This window comes from Sprattus sprattus (genome assembly GCF_963457725.1).
Source record: "Sprattus sprattus genome assembly, chromosome: 4".
Classification (NCBI taxonomy): Eukaryota; Metazoa; Chordata; class Actinopteri; order Clupeiformes; family Clupeidae; genus Sprattus; species Sprattus sprattus.
Genome location: NC_137923.1, coordinates 34,801,301 through 34,818,362, shown reverse-complemented (window position 1 = coordinate 34,818,362; position 17,062 = coordinate 34,801,301). Strand labels below are relative to the sequence as shown.

The 17,062-nt window shown below is 45.5% G+C and overlaps 1 protein-coding gene across 1 annotated transcript in view; it reads left to right on the top strand.

Annotated features, from left to right (window-relative positions):
* The window catches only part of ncana (neurocan a), a gene marked incomplete at both ends in the record, with an annotated part of 76,147 nt that extends 66,372 nt beyond the window's left edge, over positions 1–9,775 (top strand). The window contains 2 exons of the mRNA XM_080836284.1: positions 9,259–9,441; positions 9,657–9,775. Coding sequence (XP_080692410.1) covers positions 9,259–9,441; positions 9,657–9,775 — 302 coding nt within the window. The remainder of the gene's footprint in view (positions 1–9,258; positions 9,442–9,656) is intronic.
* Between the last annotated feature and the right edge of the window lie 7,287 nt (positions 9,776–17,062).

Below are 17,062 nucleotides of genomic sequence, written 5' to 3'. Positions count from 1 at the left end.
GAGATTATTCATAACAATAATTTTACAGTAACCTGGGATATTTCAAAAAAATTAAAGTGTTGTGAAGGGCTATGTGGTGTGAAGTGTGTGTAGTGTGTGTGTCTGTTGTCAAGGTGTAGGTAGAGAGGCCCTATTTGTGTCCAGCCGCTCTTCTTGTTTTAGCTCTTTGCCACAACTGTCTCCCTCTTTCTAGCTTTTGTTCATCGCTTTCTCTAGCCCTGACTCGGGACTCAAATGAGAGCTTTGTTGGGGGATGTCTCTTCCTCTCTGGGTTTCTCCTCTGTGTAGGGGTGGCACAACCACTGGTCGCATGCATTTCCCCTTCACACATTGCCCGGGTCCCCATGTCAGCTTGCTCGGTCTCTGTGTGGTCCTCCTCTCCACTTTCTGTTCCATCACCCTCTGGTTCCCCTTCTGGGTGCAGCTCTATGCTGGTCTCCCATGCCTCACTGTCTGACTGGCCCTCTTCCATGGTCACTCCGCTGCCACGCTCAACTGGGAGGAACATGCACTGGGTAAGGAGGTTTCGGTGCAACACCCTTTCCGCTTCCCCATTCTCCAGGCGCACCACATACACAGGCGAACCAGGCCGCTTCTTCACCACAACATAAGGGCGTGCCTCCCATCGGTCCCCTAACTTCTGCCTCCCCTCCACATGACAGACTCTGACTAAAACTCTATCCCCTGGGCTGAAATCTTCACTCTTTGCTTTCTTATCATAATATTTTTTCTGCTGGTCTTTAGCAATGTGCGAGGTCTGATTGGCCAGGGCATAGGCCTCTGTCAGGGAGTCATGCAAGGTCTGCACGTATTCTGTGTAGTCACATGGCTTGTTAGTGGCCAGGGAGCCGAAGATCAGGTCCACTGGGAGTCTTGGGTGCCTGCCGAACATCAGGTAGTATGGGCTGTACCCGGTGGAGTCGTGTCGTGAGCAGTTGTAGGCGTGCGTCATGGCATCCACATGTTCATGCCACCGAGACTTCAAGTGCGGCTCTAGTGTCCCCAGCATGTTCATGAGGGTCCTGTTGAACCGTTCGGTGGTCCCGTTGCCCTGAGGATGGTAGGGCGTGGTGTGGGTTTTGACAATGCCTGTGCACTTACACAGCTCCTTCACAATTGCACTTTCAAAATTGCGCCCCTGATCTGCATGCAGCTTCGCAGGGAACCCAAAACGGCAGAAGAAGTTCCTCCACAGTACCCGAGCCACTGTGCCTGCCTTTTGGTCCTTAGTGGGGTAGGCCTGCGTATATCTGGAAAAGTGGTCTGTGACGATGAGCACATTTTCAATGCCACCCTTAGACTTCTCCAGTGACAAATAGTCAATGCATACCAGCTCCATGGGGGCACTAGTATGGATACTGACAAGGGGAGCTCTGACATTGGTGGTGGGGGTCTTTCTGAGGCAGCACCGCTCACACTGCTCACACCAGGCCTTGATCTCCTGAAACATTCTCGGCCAAAAGAACCTTTCTCTTATCGTCTGTAGCGTCCTCTCAGATCCTAAATGCCCTGCTTCGTCATGGAGAGCTGTTTTGACGGCTGCCCGCAGCTTCTCTGGCAGAATGAGCTGCTCCACCACTCCTTTATGGCAATCTCTGACCCGTCGGTATAAGATGCCTCTTCTAACCACTAACCTCCTCCACTCTTTTAGGAGAAGGCGTCCACTAACGGCCATTTCCATCCTCTCACTGCGGCTTGGTTTTTGGTTCCGGCTCTTGAAGTGTGAGATAGGGCCTATGTCGGGGTCTTCCTTCTGCCCGGCCCGTATCTCCTGTGTGGTCATAGCAGGCAGTGCCTCCATCCCCACATCTCCATACGGCTCACTGGGCTCCAGCAGCAGACTACTTTCAGGCTCCTCCACAGCAGCACTTTCACCCATGGCCCCCTCCTGTTCCTGGGCAGCTTGAGCCTCTCTGTGCCCCGGACCATCTGTCTTTACTCGCTGGGGGCAGGTCTGCAGGACTTCCGTCACCTCCTCATTGGACATGCGTGAGAGGGCGTCTGCATTGGAGTTGTCTCGTCCCCTTCGATACTGGACATCAAAGTCGAATATTGACAGGTGGGACACCCAACGCTGGCCTGTAGCGTCGAGTTTGGCAGAGGTCATCACATACTTCAGGGGGTTGTTATCGGTAAGAACAGAGAACTTGCGTCCGTAAAGATGGTCGTGGAACTTGTCTGTGATTGCCCACTTGAGGGCGAGGAACTCGAGCTTGTGTGCTGGATACCTCGTCTCAGGTGGGCTCAAGCCTCTGCTCCCATACGCGATGACTCTCTCCATCCCATCCTGGACCTGCGCCAGCACAGCGCCAAGCCCCTGCCCTGAAGCATCGGTCTGCAGCAGGAACGGTAGGGTGTAGTCTGGGTAACCTAGCACTGGAGCATCAATCAACTTATCTCTCAAGGACTGAAATGCCTCCTCACATTCAGCCGTCCATGTGAAGGGTCGGTCAAGCTCAGGATTTTTCTGGGTCCCTCTCTTCTTCTTCCTGGGGTCGCCAGATGTGAGACGGTATAAGGGGGCAGCCAGGCTGGAGTATCCCTTCACATATCGCCTATAATAGCCCGCGAATCCTAGAAACTGCAGCACTCCTTTGCGGTTGGTGAGCTTTGGCCACTCCTTCACTCTGCTGATCTTCTCTGGGTCGGTCCTGATGCCGTTAGCCGACACCAAGTGACCAAGGTAGTTTACTTCTCGCCTCACCAACTGGCACTTGGAGGGCTTAAGCTTCAATCCATGCTCCCGAAGCCTGTCAAAGACAAGTTGCAGCCTTTCCAGATGTTCACTGAAAGAGGTGGAAAAAATGATGATGTCGTCCAAGTAGATAAGGAGATGGGTGAAGTTCAAGTCTCCAAAGCAACAGGTCATGAGCCTTTGAAATGTGGAGGGGGCATTTTGCAAGCCAAATGGCATCCTATTGGCTTCAAATAGCCCCATGGGTGTGCTGAATGCGGTCTTGTGCTTGTCGTGTTCCGCTACCTCCACCTGCCAATAACCAGAGGTAAGGTCAAGAGTGGAGAAGTATTTGGCTTGGCCCAACGACTCAAGAGCCTCCTCAATCCTTGGCAAGGGAAACGCGTCTCGGGTGCTGTAGGAGTTCAGCTTCCTATAGTCAACACATAGTCTTAATGACCCATCTTTCTTGGTGACTACCACAACTGGGGAGGCATAAGGACTCTTGCTGGGGCGGATGACTCCTGTGGCCGCCATCTCAGTCAACAACTGCCTCACATCCTGACACTGAGAAGAGGGTATTTTTCGATATGGTAGCCGGAAAGGCCTTGAGTCCACCAGCGGGATCTCATGCTGCACAGTGGTTGTGTGCCCATAGTCCAATGAATGCTGAGAGAACACGTCTGCATTCTTGTCCAGCAGCTCTTGCAGACAAGCACGTTGATTCTCATTCTCCACTGCTGCTTCACTCAGGTCGACAGCACAGCTGGCGACAACTTGGCCCAGGCTGAGGCATGCCTCGTTGTTCCCGGCTTCACTCTTCTTCTCATCACCAAACTCCAACACATTGTGCACCACGACAGCATTGGCCAGATGTGTGTGTGGTCGGATGGTGACATCATGCTGGGACAGGTTCATCACTCTGACCGGGGCACAACCTCCCTTCACATCTGCGAGGACTTTAGCGACCAGCAGGTCCTGGGGGAGTTTCAAGGAGGCCTGGCATTCCATTAGGGCAGTATATGTCTTCTTCTGAGGACCAGCTTTTATCCTACATCTTAGGTCCATTTCTTTCCCTCCAGGGATCCGTATTTTACGGCCAGTGTACACAGCAGGACCTACAATGTCATGCACTTCACTTTGCTCGGCACTCCCCACCTTCAGCAGGGCTGTATACCACTCTGGGTGCTGCTCTTTGACTCTGTGCAGAAACTGCTGGCCATAGGCTGCTTGGAGGTGGCTCCGGGAGGCTCGAATGACATTGGTGCCCACCAGGAGGGGTACTGAAGAGCGGTAGATGGAATCAGGAACGACGAAAGCAGGCACAGCTTTATACTCTGTCCCAAGCACTTGCAGATCGACCAGCAATACACCACGGTAGGGCACGACTTGGCCCCCAGCTCCCTCAATGGGTATTTTGGAAGACTGTAACTTCTTCTGCTTTAAGACTGGATGGCTCTGCCAGTAGCTGTAAGTGATGCTGGTTATCTGGGAGCCAGAGTCAATGAGAGCTCTGCACTCCAGGCCGTTGACTTTCACCTTTCCTTCGTTCCTGGGACCCACAAGGGGTGTTTCCTCTTCCGTGTGGACCTTTTCAGCAGGTGGGTGGGGCCCTTGCTGCACGCCCATGGTTGCCCCAGCTACCATGGGCTTTAAGAGTTTAAAGGATGAGAGGGATGGGGTGTGTGCACTGCAACTGGCAGGGGGTCTGAAAGCACTGCTCTGCAAACTCGAGCTAGGTGTCCCAGCTTTCCACACCGGTGACAGGTAAAGCTAGCGCTCTGGCTCACCCTTCCCTGCGCTGACGGGGCAGTTTGTGGTGAAGCAAGCAGCGGAGAGGCTATTCTCAGCTCCAGTGTGGACAACTTGGCCATTTGTTCCTGCTGGTTAAAGGCTAGCTTCTTGACCATCTCTGTCAGCTCCGATAATTCAGATGCAGGCTTGCTTCTCTCTCTTCTCACGCCATCCTCCGATGTAACATGGACCTGTTGGAATATTTTCTTTGCTTTGTCGAGGGGCTGGAACTTCTTACCTTCTCTCACTAGGTGGCGGAGCTCAGCCTGAAGCTCACGGAAGCTCACGAGTCTCGGTGTCATTGGTGCTATTCTCAGGTACACCTCCTCCTCGGTTAGCCCCCTCATGAACTGCCGCTTGAGTTTGTTATCACGGTCGGGGAATGGATTTCCCCCTCTTTCTTTATCTTCCACAGCCCGCAATTTTGCCTCCAGTGCTATGGCGTAAGAGCAGGCGGTCTCCCCTGAATTCTGGCTTCGTTCATAAAAGTCAGCTAACGGGTCTAGGGAGCCTCTGGTGTCACTGTATTCTGCCCTGAGTTCCTGAAACGCTTTTTCTGGGGTCTGTTCATGGGGGGGTAGGTTAAGAACCAGCTTGCGAGCCTCGCCACCTAGGTGCCGCACGACTGTAGAAAAGCGAAGGTGAGTGGGGAGCTCTATCGCCTCGAGGAGGTACTGCATATCGCGAACCCAGTCCTCCACCAGTATCTTGCAGTCTGGGTTTCCAGTGAAGACTTGAACATTTTTCACCTGATGAGTTTGCATGAGACCGCCATAGGCTGCTGTGGGAGGGCTTTGGCTGTGCATAGCTCGAACAGGGGTCTTCAACGGTGGCACACATGGGTAGGTGTACAAGCTGGAAAGTGTGGCTGGATGGAAGGCACCTGCAGGGGTGCTGGTGTACAAGCCTGGAGCGGGCGTCTGGGGATGTGGTGGCTCCGGGTGCATGTCAGTGGCTGTATGGTTAAACCTTTCATGGGGGCTGTAATGGTTTGTGTTGGGGGTCCACGCATTGGCACTGTACAGGTGCAATGGTGTGGCTTCGCTGTGATATGTGGTTTCAGACTCAGAAAAATGTACATGGGGGCTTTGCCTAGCGACGGCGGGGTTGCTTGAAATGTCTGCCGCTGAAGGTGTTTGAAATCTAGGCATGAGCATTTGAGGCATAAGTCTGGGATATGGATAGCTTGGATTGACATGGGGGCTAGGCCCATTAGGCTGGGGTAGATAGGGGTAGGCTGTTATAGTGGGCTGCTGAGCAGATGACATCATACTTGGGGCATGGTGTGTGGTGCTTTGCAGGGGTAGAGCTGTTGTGGTCCCATGTCCACAGTGTTTAGGCACAGAGGTGTCCACTGACCTGTCTGTCTTGGTGCTTGTGTCTGGGCTGTAGTCAAAACGGAGTGGCGGTACCTGTCCTGAAGCTCCAGTGCCTGGCAGCCTTGGGGGATAAGCTGGGGTGGTGTACTGGGTGTAGGGTACATGCCTTTGGGGCGGGGGGGTGCGACGTTCCAAGGGTGGTGGGGTGTCATTTAGAACAGGCACTTGAGTGGGCTGATAGCTGGCTGCGCCAGCAGGAGAGACATGAAAGTTCTGTGACATGTTGCTATGTTTTGCAGATTAACAGTGAAATAATGTAGTGTGTAGAAATTTAAAGTCTGAACATAAATCTTAGTCTAAGGCTTATTCAGCTTATAAACTGTAATAGCAGTACACTCAACTAACAAAGGCTTATAATTTCCAAAATGCTGTATCTAACTCGAAGTTTCAAATACACAGTGTTTGGTTATCAAAAACAGTCACATTAATATCAACTCAATACTTAATAATTCACTTAAATCTCAGTACGTCAAACAAACAAAAAAAAATCTTTACGTTAACAAGTTGCTAAGCGCATTTAGAAGAATCAACCATTCAAACAGTAGGCAATTGATAGTTTTCAGCTGACGTCAGAATGACCAGCTGAAGGGCAAAACAGACGTTCCACAGCTGTTTAACACGGGAGTTAATACAGGAACACCCACCTTTCAAGCTCTTTCAATATTAGTTAGAAAAATGCCAGAGAGTTGTTGCTCGGTTGGCTGTTTAAATCGGTGAGGAGACAAGCCCAGAGTTAGTTTTTATCGCATTTAAAACCCGCGACCGCTCCTGCCAGCTGATTAAAAAAAAAGTTTATTTCGCCGTGGCTGCCAGCTGATTGTACGTAGACACGTCCTTCTGGTTAAACTTTTCTCGGACACACAGTAAAGTAGCCTTACTTTTGGAGATGGAAATAAAAGCAGTCACCCTGTTCTGGTTGCCTAATTTATCATAATAACTACCTAAAATCGGAATAAATCAAGTTATAAAGACAAAACAAAGCATGAACACGATTCAAATTGGATTACCCAGCTGCTGATCTACCTCAAAGCAAGTAGGCTAGGTAGTGTATTTTGTCATTCAACTAGTAATACTACAATGGCAGTAGAAAATATATGGGAAGATCAAAGTTGTCATTCGCTAGACAAGGTTTTCGTGCTTGTTTAAACCAGGGAATTGTGTCAAATAATAAAGAACATCGTTGGGTAGGCTAACGGCTGCTAGCTTACAGCAGGTACCTCGCTAGCTGGGACCTAGCTATTAAATGGCACTCATTTGCTCTGATTATTCAATTCAATTCAATTCAATTATGAAGACGTGTTTTCGTTTTTACCTTCCACACACATCGTTGTGAACCCAACCACTTCTGAACATTAAATAACTATCTGTGCTTTTGTAGGCTTTCAGTTTTTAAGATGTGTACGGGGACAGATTTTCTATTAGATAGATGTAAATATCTCCACACTGGAGTTCAGACAGGGACTTTGAGGAGGTTAACGAAATAAAAATGTCACGACACCTGCAGTAAATGTATCACAAGTTCCTGATTTGTTTTCCCTTCTGAATATTTCTGTCTGGCTATAGTGGTATGGTCTGTGGTTGATGGCAATCGTATTTGAGTAGGCACTGCTCGAAGATTTCCACTGTTTCTCACTGTTTCGCTGTTCTTTTTGCCCGTCAGCTAACAATTGTAGTGACGTCACTGAAAACTATCAATAGCATTCAAAATGATCATCAGTGTAAAGGATATCACGTCGCTAATTCACTTGAAAGAAGCCGTCCGCTCACTTCAGACAAAACAATTCCAGTTCAAAAGTTCAAGTTCATTATCCGATGCACAAGCCTGCTGCGAAATACCAGTCTCGTTATTCCACCATCCGGGTCACGGCACCAAAGATGTAACCCTCTCTCTCTCCAGTCAACGGCCCGCTGGGACTCTGCGTTGTGTTTTAGGTTATCTATGTTGGTTAGCGGGTGGTTGGGCGTCCAAAGTACTTTACACGGGAGACGAGGACGTTTCGAAATGGTGGCGAGATTTATTTTACAGTATATCACACAGCAGCTATCTCCTTTTTCTAGCACTCACCGACTCACTCAACACATCTCAAAAAACAGAACTTAAGACAAACGTACGGGTCACCCCGAGGTACAAAACACACAAACAAATTAACAATTACAAAAAACGGCGTGGCACATTCACTACCTTACATATGCATGTTATCCCACCTTATTTGAGCTCTCCACAGAAGGCTCCCGTTAACCATGTCAGAAGTTGAAGGAGGACATTCAATCTCCCCTCACTCTCCCTGCTATGGGGCACAGACTGTCAATTACAGCTTTCACATTCGCATACGATTCCCACGATTCCTTTCCTTTGTAAGCTATCTGGGAGGCTTTTCTCTTTTCAATGAAAAAGTGAAGTGAAGGTCGGATCCCCTGTATTTCTGGAACTACAGCTTGTAGAACTACAGCTTCCTGGAAACATAAATAAAGGCATGAATACGCTCACCCACATAGACACACACTGCCAAACTACCACACACACACACAGGCAGACAGAGAGAGGTCAAAAGAGCGGAATGTAAATGTGTAATATAAATTAGAGGTTGGAGTAGAGGTCTAGACTGAAATATTAGCTGTGGAAACTAAAAGCTTTGTGCTTCTCAGGGCTCTGCTTGAGGGTACCCTGAAGGCTCTAGTCTCGTCTCGTCTCACTGTCTCCTGTTTGCTTGTATAGAGTGTGTGGTGTGTGCTTCATGTCCCTCTCCCAAGGGAGCTCTCCTCATCTACGGAAGGAGTTAGGGCCCCCTCGGGGAATGAGAGCTGAGGTGTACACCTGTCAGACAGGCAGACATCCATGTAATACTGGAGCAGTGGATCTAATATACCTCTTTCAAGTAATGAGGATGGTTACTAACTGGGGGCCCTTAGGGATACAAGCTCTTGTGGAAAGCTTCTTCCGCATTCATGGCATATCTTTGCAAGGAACACTTGTTATTTGGCAAATCTTCTATTTCAGTCCTGCCTAATGTTGATAAATGTGAGTCATACTTGATCAGCCAGCATGTGCCTGCATTTGTCAATCACCATAGTACACACCCAATGTTTCCACAGAAGACTATTTTGACTTGGCATATAAAATGCACATATTTGCTCAAGAACCACTTAAGCCATATCTCATTTCTGTGCAGTTTAAATCATGTTCAATTGAAGTGATCAGCCCAGGTGCAACACTTCCCACACAATTGTTATGCAAATTAAAAACTGAAGACCATGCCAGAGGTGCAATTTTATGAATACCATGTTATGTGCCATAAAGTGCTATTTTTAACCTCTATTTTAGTACGTACGCACCATTGACACACGTGGCCCTGCGAGTCTGTGAATGTGTGTTTGAGCTTCAATTCTGTTGTGTGTGTTTGGTGTGTGCAGTGCTCTGTGGGACTCCACCAGCAGTGGAAAACGCACACCTGGTGGGTCGCCGACGGTCACACTATGACATCCACGCTGTAGTACGCTACCAGTGTGCGGACGGGTTCTTCCAAAGACACATCCCCACGGTCCGCTGTCGTCCCAACGGAACCTGGGAGAGGCCCAAGATCATCTGCACCAAGTGTGAGTGATAAGACCTCAGGATTGACATGTTTTCATGGATACACAGATGATTAAACAGGCTGCAAAAGTTCATATTAAACTGAAGGTTTGTGCAGTATGAGGATCTTTTTCTCTTTCACAAGTCAAGCCTAACTGAGAAAAGGACAAAATAAAAGTGCAGAAAGAATGAACCTCCTAGGCAACCGTGGTTTTGTTCTGTTTTTTGTTCTTTGTAGCACGGAGGACCCACCGCTACCGCCGGCAGCACCACAGATCACACCATGAGCACCGGAGACACCGCAGGCACGGGGGCGGGGGTCACAGGGATCGTGAGGAGGGCCACGGCCGCTACTGAACCAAACAGCAGCTCCAGCAATGTGACATCACCTCCTGTTCACCTGCTACCTACCTTGAAACCTAGCTTCGGCTGAGGGGGATTGACATGGAGGAAGAAACATGGCCGCACACAGATGGTTCTCAATGTTTGAACCCACTTTGGTTATTCTCTGTCTTTATCCCTTTCCCATTTGCTCTTTCCCTCCTTCTCTCTCCCTCTATCTGTCTATCATTCTGCCCTTAGGATATCTTCTACTTTCTATTTGCCTGAATGTACCTGGAGTTTTGAACTTATTGACCAAACTAATTTCATGCGTAATAAGCAACTAAACACCTGAACTCCATTCCTCATGTTTGAGAATGGAAACCCATATTGTAGTTCAGTCCCTATGGAAACCCCTGAGGCCAGACCCAAGTGGTTCTAACACACCCACAGTCTACTTATACAGCATTGCCATTGGTCGCCTGGGGATGTAGGCATGTTATCTATTTTAGTGGTATTAATAATGATTTGTTACCATTCTAGATTAATCTACTATGTCTTGTGATACAATGATATGATTAAACTCCCCTTTTGAAAGGGACTCGGCATCTCCAGAAGCATGGAATAGCTTGCTCTCCTGAGTATGTAATTCTAAGGCAGCTCCCGCAGGCTTCATGACGGCACAATGACCGGCTCTTTGTCCTACAGGGGGCAGCAAATGGATCCCTGAAGGACTGAATTAGTTATTGTTGGTTGCGCGTTCCTTTGTTCTTTATCTTAGTTAAGACCCAGACACAGTCCATAGTCAACTATGTCAGTTCACAAAGCTTACGGCAATAGAGATGGAATGAAGGGCTTGTACGTGCCAGTCACTGAAGTTCCTTTATAATGATGAAATGATTTGGACAGATTTTGAAATAGTGTTACATAAACTCTGTGTGCTGTGTTCTTGACCGGCAGTTTATGGCTTTAGAAGGCTGAGTATTTGTGTGTGTTTGAGATCATGAGATGGCCTTTGTTGAACTTTATCCCCAGTTACTTCTTTTGGGTTTTGGTTTGTTTTCTTCTTGTTGTTGAGCTTATCAAGTGCCCATACATCCCCCCACAATCACTCAAATATATATGTGGACAGACGCGCACACAAACACACACACACATATACACACACACACACACACACTTACACAAGTTTAGAGTTCTTCTATTGTAAGTCTCATTAGAGGAGCGACTGAGATGTTCTTAAGTGCAGACTTAGCTGAGGTGGGAAACAAAAGTCACATCACCTGCACCACAGCCCGTCCTAAAACACAAAAGAACATTTGTGTTTTCGGAGGACTTGTGGTGACATATACAGTGTGCAAAAGGACATAATTAAATTAAAAAAACTTTTCTCTGATGACATAATGAATGTCTATTCAACCGAGACATTTCCATTCTGCATAATTTACGAAATCACTGGTAACATACATATTTTAAGGAGTACATTTAAGTCCCTTAACTGTTTCACATATTTAACCATTGCTTTGTTTTGTTTGGGGGTTTTTTTTGTAAGAAAAGAAGCTTGGGATAAAGAACTAATGTTAACCAGTTGAGTACATTTCTTCTCTGTAAATACTGTGCTATTTGCTGTTCTCTGTTATGGTTGTATTCTCCATTAGGTGCCCTAGAGTTTGTTCAGTCCGTTCTCTGCTCCCTACCTCCACCAATACCACCAATTCCAATGGAAACAATAAAAACACACCCTTCACTGATACTGATGCCCTAGCCTTATTCACCCCCTCTCCTACACACATACACACCAAATACACTAATCCCCAGACGCAGCAGCGTCATCATAGTGGGTGCAACTCAGAAAAGAATACAGCCGATCAAGTAACTTTTACTGGAGGCAAAGTTGGAAGAACAACGATTCAGCATTGATGCCTTTGTTCCTTTAAGGTTTGTTTTTCTCCTCTGTCTGCTCACAGAGAGCAAGGAGAGCAATGAATGTAGTCTCTGAGCTTTTCATTTTTTCCTCTTCTCTATTCTTGTTGCTGTGTTACATTCTTTATTAAGCGGGGGGGGGGGGACAATAAAGCTGATTGAATCAGTACTGTCTGCGTAATGATAGTCTTGTTTACTTTCCATATCACTGTGTGCCACTTTAAGAGAAATTAATTATTGTCATCCTTCAGCTTGTTTCATCACACACTGGCTTAGTAATACAGTAACTTGAACGTTCTCAGATTTGACATGAATGGGTCAGTAAATGTACAAAAGGCTCCCCGTCTCATAAAGTGGTAGCTCAGCCATGCAGTCTGAATGCAGCTTACATCATTCAGTTCAGTTTTATTAGTGCTACGCTGAGTTCAATACCTTAGCAAGTAGTTGTTTAAGTGTGTGATGAATTGTGTGAGTCTCTGATAAGAGAGTTTGGACATTGGTAATTTAAGGTAATTACCTATCGTTACCTAGATGACTATGACGTTGATGCAGTAGGTACAGACAACGTGATTGTCCAAAAATAGCTGCTATGCATATGTAAGTGCAGGAATGTAGAATATAACAGGCAGCGTGAAGAGTTTAGTCCTTAGTCACATCACAGAGTATAACAGGCAGCGTGAAGAGTTTAGTCCTTAGTCACATCACAGAGTATAACAGGCAGCGTGAAGAGTTTAGTACCGAGTCACATCACAGAGTATAACAGGCAGCGTGAAGAGTTTAGTCCTTAGTCACATAACAGAGTATAACAGGCAGCGTGAAGAGTTTAGTCCTTAGTCACATCACAGAGTATAACAGGCAGCGTAAAGAGTTTAGTCCTAAGTCACATCACAGAGTATAACAGGCAGCGTGAAGAGTTTAGTCCTCAGTCACATCACAGAGTATAACAGGCAGCGTGAAGAGTTTAGTCCTTAGTCACATCACAGAGTATAACAGGCAGCGTGAAGAGTTTAGTCCTGACCTGAGTCACATCACAGAGTATAACAGGCAGCGTGAAGAGTTTAGTCCTGAGTCACATCACAGAGTATAACAGGAAGCATGACGAGTTTAGTCCTGAGTCACATCACAGAGTATAACAGGAAGCATGAAGAGTTTAGTCGTGAGTCATATCACAGAGTATAACAGGAAGCATGACGAGTTAAAGGCACCCAGTGCAACTTTCGAGGCTTAAAAATAAACATTCAATTTCTAGTCTTTTTTACACGTAGTAAGTTTCAATAATTCCATACCATTACATACCAACATTCAAGCAGCAAAGATGAGACGTCGTTGTGTGGTGAGAACTGATAGAAAATCGATAACAACAACAATCGCCGCCATTTTCTTTATTTTTTTTAACCTGCAATAAATAAAGCAGGCTTCCAGTCAATGGAAAAATGGCTTCTCCCCACCGGCGATTGTTGTTGTTTACGATTTTCTATCAGTTCTCACCACACAACGACGTCTCATCTTTGCTGCTTGAATGTCGGTATGTAATGGTATGGAGTTATTGAAACTTACTACGTGTAAAAAAGACTAGAAATTGAATGTTTATTTTTCATTGAATGTTTACATAAAGTTGCACTGGGTACCTTTAAGTCCTGAGTCACATCACAGAGTATAACAGGAAGTAGGGGTGGGGGAAAAAAAACGATTATTCGATTTTTCTCGATTCTCTCTAAAATGATTCTCTCTCGATTCAGAAAAGTTCATAATCGATTTTGTAATTAAAAAAAAAAAAAAATGTTTTTTTTTTTTTTTTTTTTTTTTACACATCCATTTTATGTTGAAATGCGAGCTGCATCGATTATTGGATTGTTCATAGAAAGTCAAAATTGTGACAAGGAAAAGCTTTTTCTCTAATAAAAAATAGAGAAGGTAATTCATCTGTTGATTTTCTTTAATTATCAAACACAACGTAGGAAGTGTAGCAAAGGCTCTGAGTAGCAAACTCGAATGTTTTAAAAGTCGAAATGGATTGATAATCGTTTCATCGGTTTAGAATTGATAATCGTTTTTTTTACACATCCATTTTATGTTTAAATGCAATTATCGATTGATTATCGATTATCAATTCGAAACCGATAAAACGATTATCGATGCATTTCGACTATTGAATCATTTGAGTTTGCAACTCAGAGTCTAAAATCACTTCCTACTTTGTGTTTGATAATTAAAGAAAATCAAAAGATGAATTACCTTCTCTATTTGCTTTATTAGAGAAAAAGCTTTTAATGGTCACAATTTTGACTTTCTATGAGCAATGCAATAGTCGATTCAGCTTGCATTTCAACATAAAAAAGTTTGTTTTAATTACAAAATCGATTTAAAATCGATAATCGATAATCAATTTAAAATCGAATCATTGACCTCTGAATCGATTTCGAATCGAATCGTGAGGTGCCAAGAGATTCCCATCCCTAACAGGAAGCATGACGAGTTTAGTGAGATCTTCTCCTAAGCCTTAGAGAGAAGGTCTGACTGCTGTAGGAGATCTGTGTGGAGAACATGAAGCTCTTCAGTTGCATGAGTATATGTTAGACAACATACGACATGAAGCTCATCAGTCTCATAAGTATATGTTAGACAACATACAACAAGAAGCTCATCAGTCTCATAAGTATATGTTAGATAACATGTAGAACCTGAAGAGGCATCAGTCTCATAAGTATATGTTACACAACATACAACATGAAGCTCATCAGTCTCATAAGTATACGTTACACAACATACAACATGAAGCTCATCAGTCTCATAAGTATACGTTACACAACATAGAACATGAAGCTCATCAGCCTCATAAGTATATGTTAGACAACATACAACATGAAGCTCATCAGCCTCATAAGTATATGTTAGACAACATACAACATGAAGCTCATCAGTCTCATAAGTATAATGTTAGACAACATTGCTCAGCTCCGGTACTTTCACAGAGAAATGCAGTCACCTGTAGACACAGTAAAGGCTGCGCTATAGGTAAAGCCCAAGCTGAGCACAAGCATCCAGAATGATCACTACCTCCCCCTCAAGATCCCCCTACTCTGCCAGTCATAGAGAGGGGGACGACAGTGACTGGCCACCTCCTCCACCATGGCTACCAGCTAGCAAGGATTCAGAGCAATCATTACCAGGCCTGTGCCTCCTAGTAGAGGTCTACGCAGGATGGAGTCCCGCTCCCGCATAGATCCTTTCCCACTCCTACAAATCTATGTAATATTTCGTCTTGCTCCGGCCTGCAGCTTCACATGTTGTCCTGCTTTGACCCGCAGGTGGATGTTTACACTGGATGGATGTTTCAGTCCCACTCGTGCCCGTTCCCAATGAAAATGTGCCATGCGTACAAAAACACCAATCTTGCACCTGTTTCTGTAAAACAGGTGTTATTTCTTGCTGCACACCTGCAGACACAAATAACATTCTGTAGATTAAGATAAAAATCTTCTTTATTTTTATTTTATACATATCTGAGGGATGGGGTGCACTGGAAACGCCGGAGACCAGGTTTGTGACTCAGGGGCCGAGAGCGTGCCACTGGAGTCTCCTGCTGCCACACCATCAGAATGAATATAAAGAAATCACACAAAAGCCAAAGAACATAATGCTGCAGCCTATTCATTATAAATCTGGACGCTTTTTTGGTATCATTGATTCTTTACAAGCAATTGTTTTTCTGATATGCTATGGGAAAGTCATTACAAAAAGCCTATTATACATGTAATGTAATCAGAGGCTCTCTCACATGCCGACAATACCCCCATTAAAAACAGCGTCACCCACAGAGGCAACTCTGTTCAAATGTGTGAGTTCCTTGACTAGTAGCCTAAGCCTATTTATACACATTAGCCTATTAAAAGTGGCCTAATTGAGGGAGGAGATAGGTTGGTGTAATGGTGTCCGTGCATGTGTGCTCAATATTGATTGGGATGTACAAAGAAAAGGTGTGTGCAATTTTGCAGTTTGTAGAAGCATTGTTACAACAAAGAAATAATCTACCAAACACAAATGTCCTTACTTTTTGTGATATGTTTATGTAGATTATTATTATTTGATTGAGTCCTGATTCATTCAGGCATTTGAAGCATACAGTGTCTCATACTGACATCATCTGTTCTGGCACTTGATGGCTGTATGGCTTTATGGTGGAACAGAGGTGAATTTGAGGGGAAATGTTCCAGGCAGGCTGGTGAGTATCTACTTCATTGGTGATGGCGTAAATCTGCTTCGAGCGGTACGTTTCCAACTGGGGTGTCATGCTTCATTTAGCCGGTGAGACAAGTCACAAGTCGTCCCTTTGGAAGGGCGCCCCATAGGGGGGAAGAACCTGTGGTTTCAGCCTGCAGCTGTGCTACCTTGACACGTTCCCTTCTGTGTGGAGGTGGTTTCCTGAGCACACACACAAACACCACTGTCTTCACTGCTCAGACCCAGCCCAGTTTCAAACACAGTCATTTGATCTGATTTATCTTAAGGGTTGTCGGAGCTGCAAAAAATATGGAACAATACAAACACACACCTTTAAGGCAATGCATGAGAGCCATGTTTAAGTCGCAGGATTCTCCTGCACATAAACCCAAACAAACCCAAACAAGCACACACACATACACACACACACACACACACACACACACACACACACACACACACACACACACACACACATACATACACACACTCACAACTACTGACACATGGCTAAATCTTACAATTTCTGTCTATGTGTCCACCTCTCCCCCTCCTCTAGGTAAATATGGGAATAGAGTGAAGCAGGTTAGAGTGAGAGGGACTTTGTCATGCCATCAGGGGGAGATGGGACAGGCGCATTTCCATCCTCAATGGATCCATCTTCAAGTGATAAGAGTTACCTGGACTCCCTCTCGTTGAGCTGTATAATACCAGGATAGCACTTATCCCAGACAGACTGACAATATTTATTCACTAAATCACTGTATTTACTGAATTCCTGCGATGTTCTTTTTCTTTCTATTTCTCTCTCTCTCTCTCTCTCTCTCTCTTGCTGTCTCAACACCTATTTTCCACCCCAGGATAAGTGAGGGCGAATTGAAAGGCTTTGTGCTCTGGATGGTACTGGATTTACTCAAGTCACCTCCCCCGTTGTTCTCCTGATTTCATTTTGTGCTCTCCAAAGTAGCCAATTTTTGTTCATTCCATCACACTCCAAGATGCAAAATACAATGTGTGCATGCATGTGTGTGTGTGTGTGTGTGTGTGTGTTTAGGTAAGTGTTTCTAAAAAAGGCATAACACATACAACTTCAGTTTGAGTAGCCGAGAAGCTCTATCATCTTTTCTTTCATTCCATTTCTCATTCCACTTCTGCTATCTGAGTTCTAGCTTTCTTTGT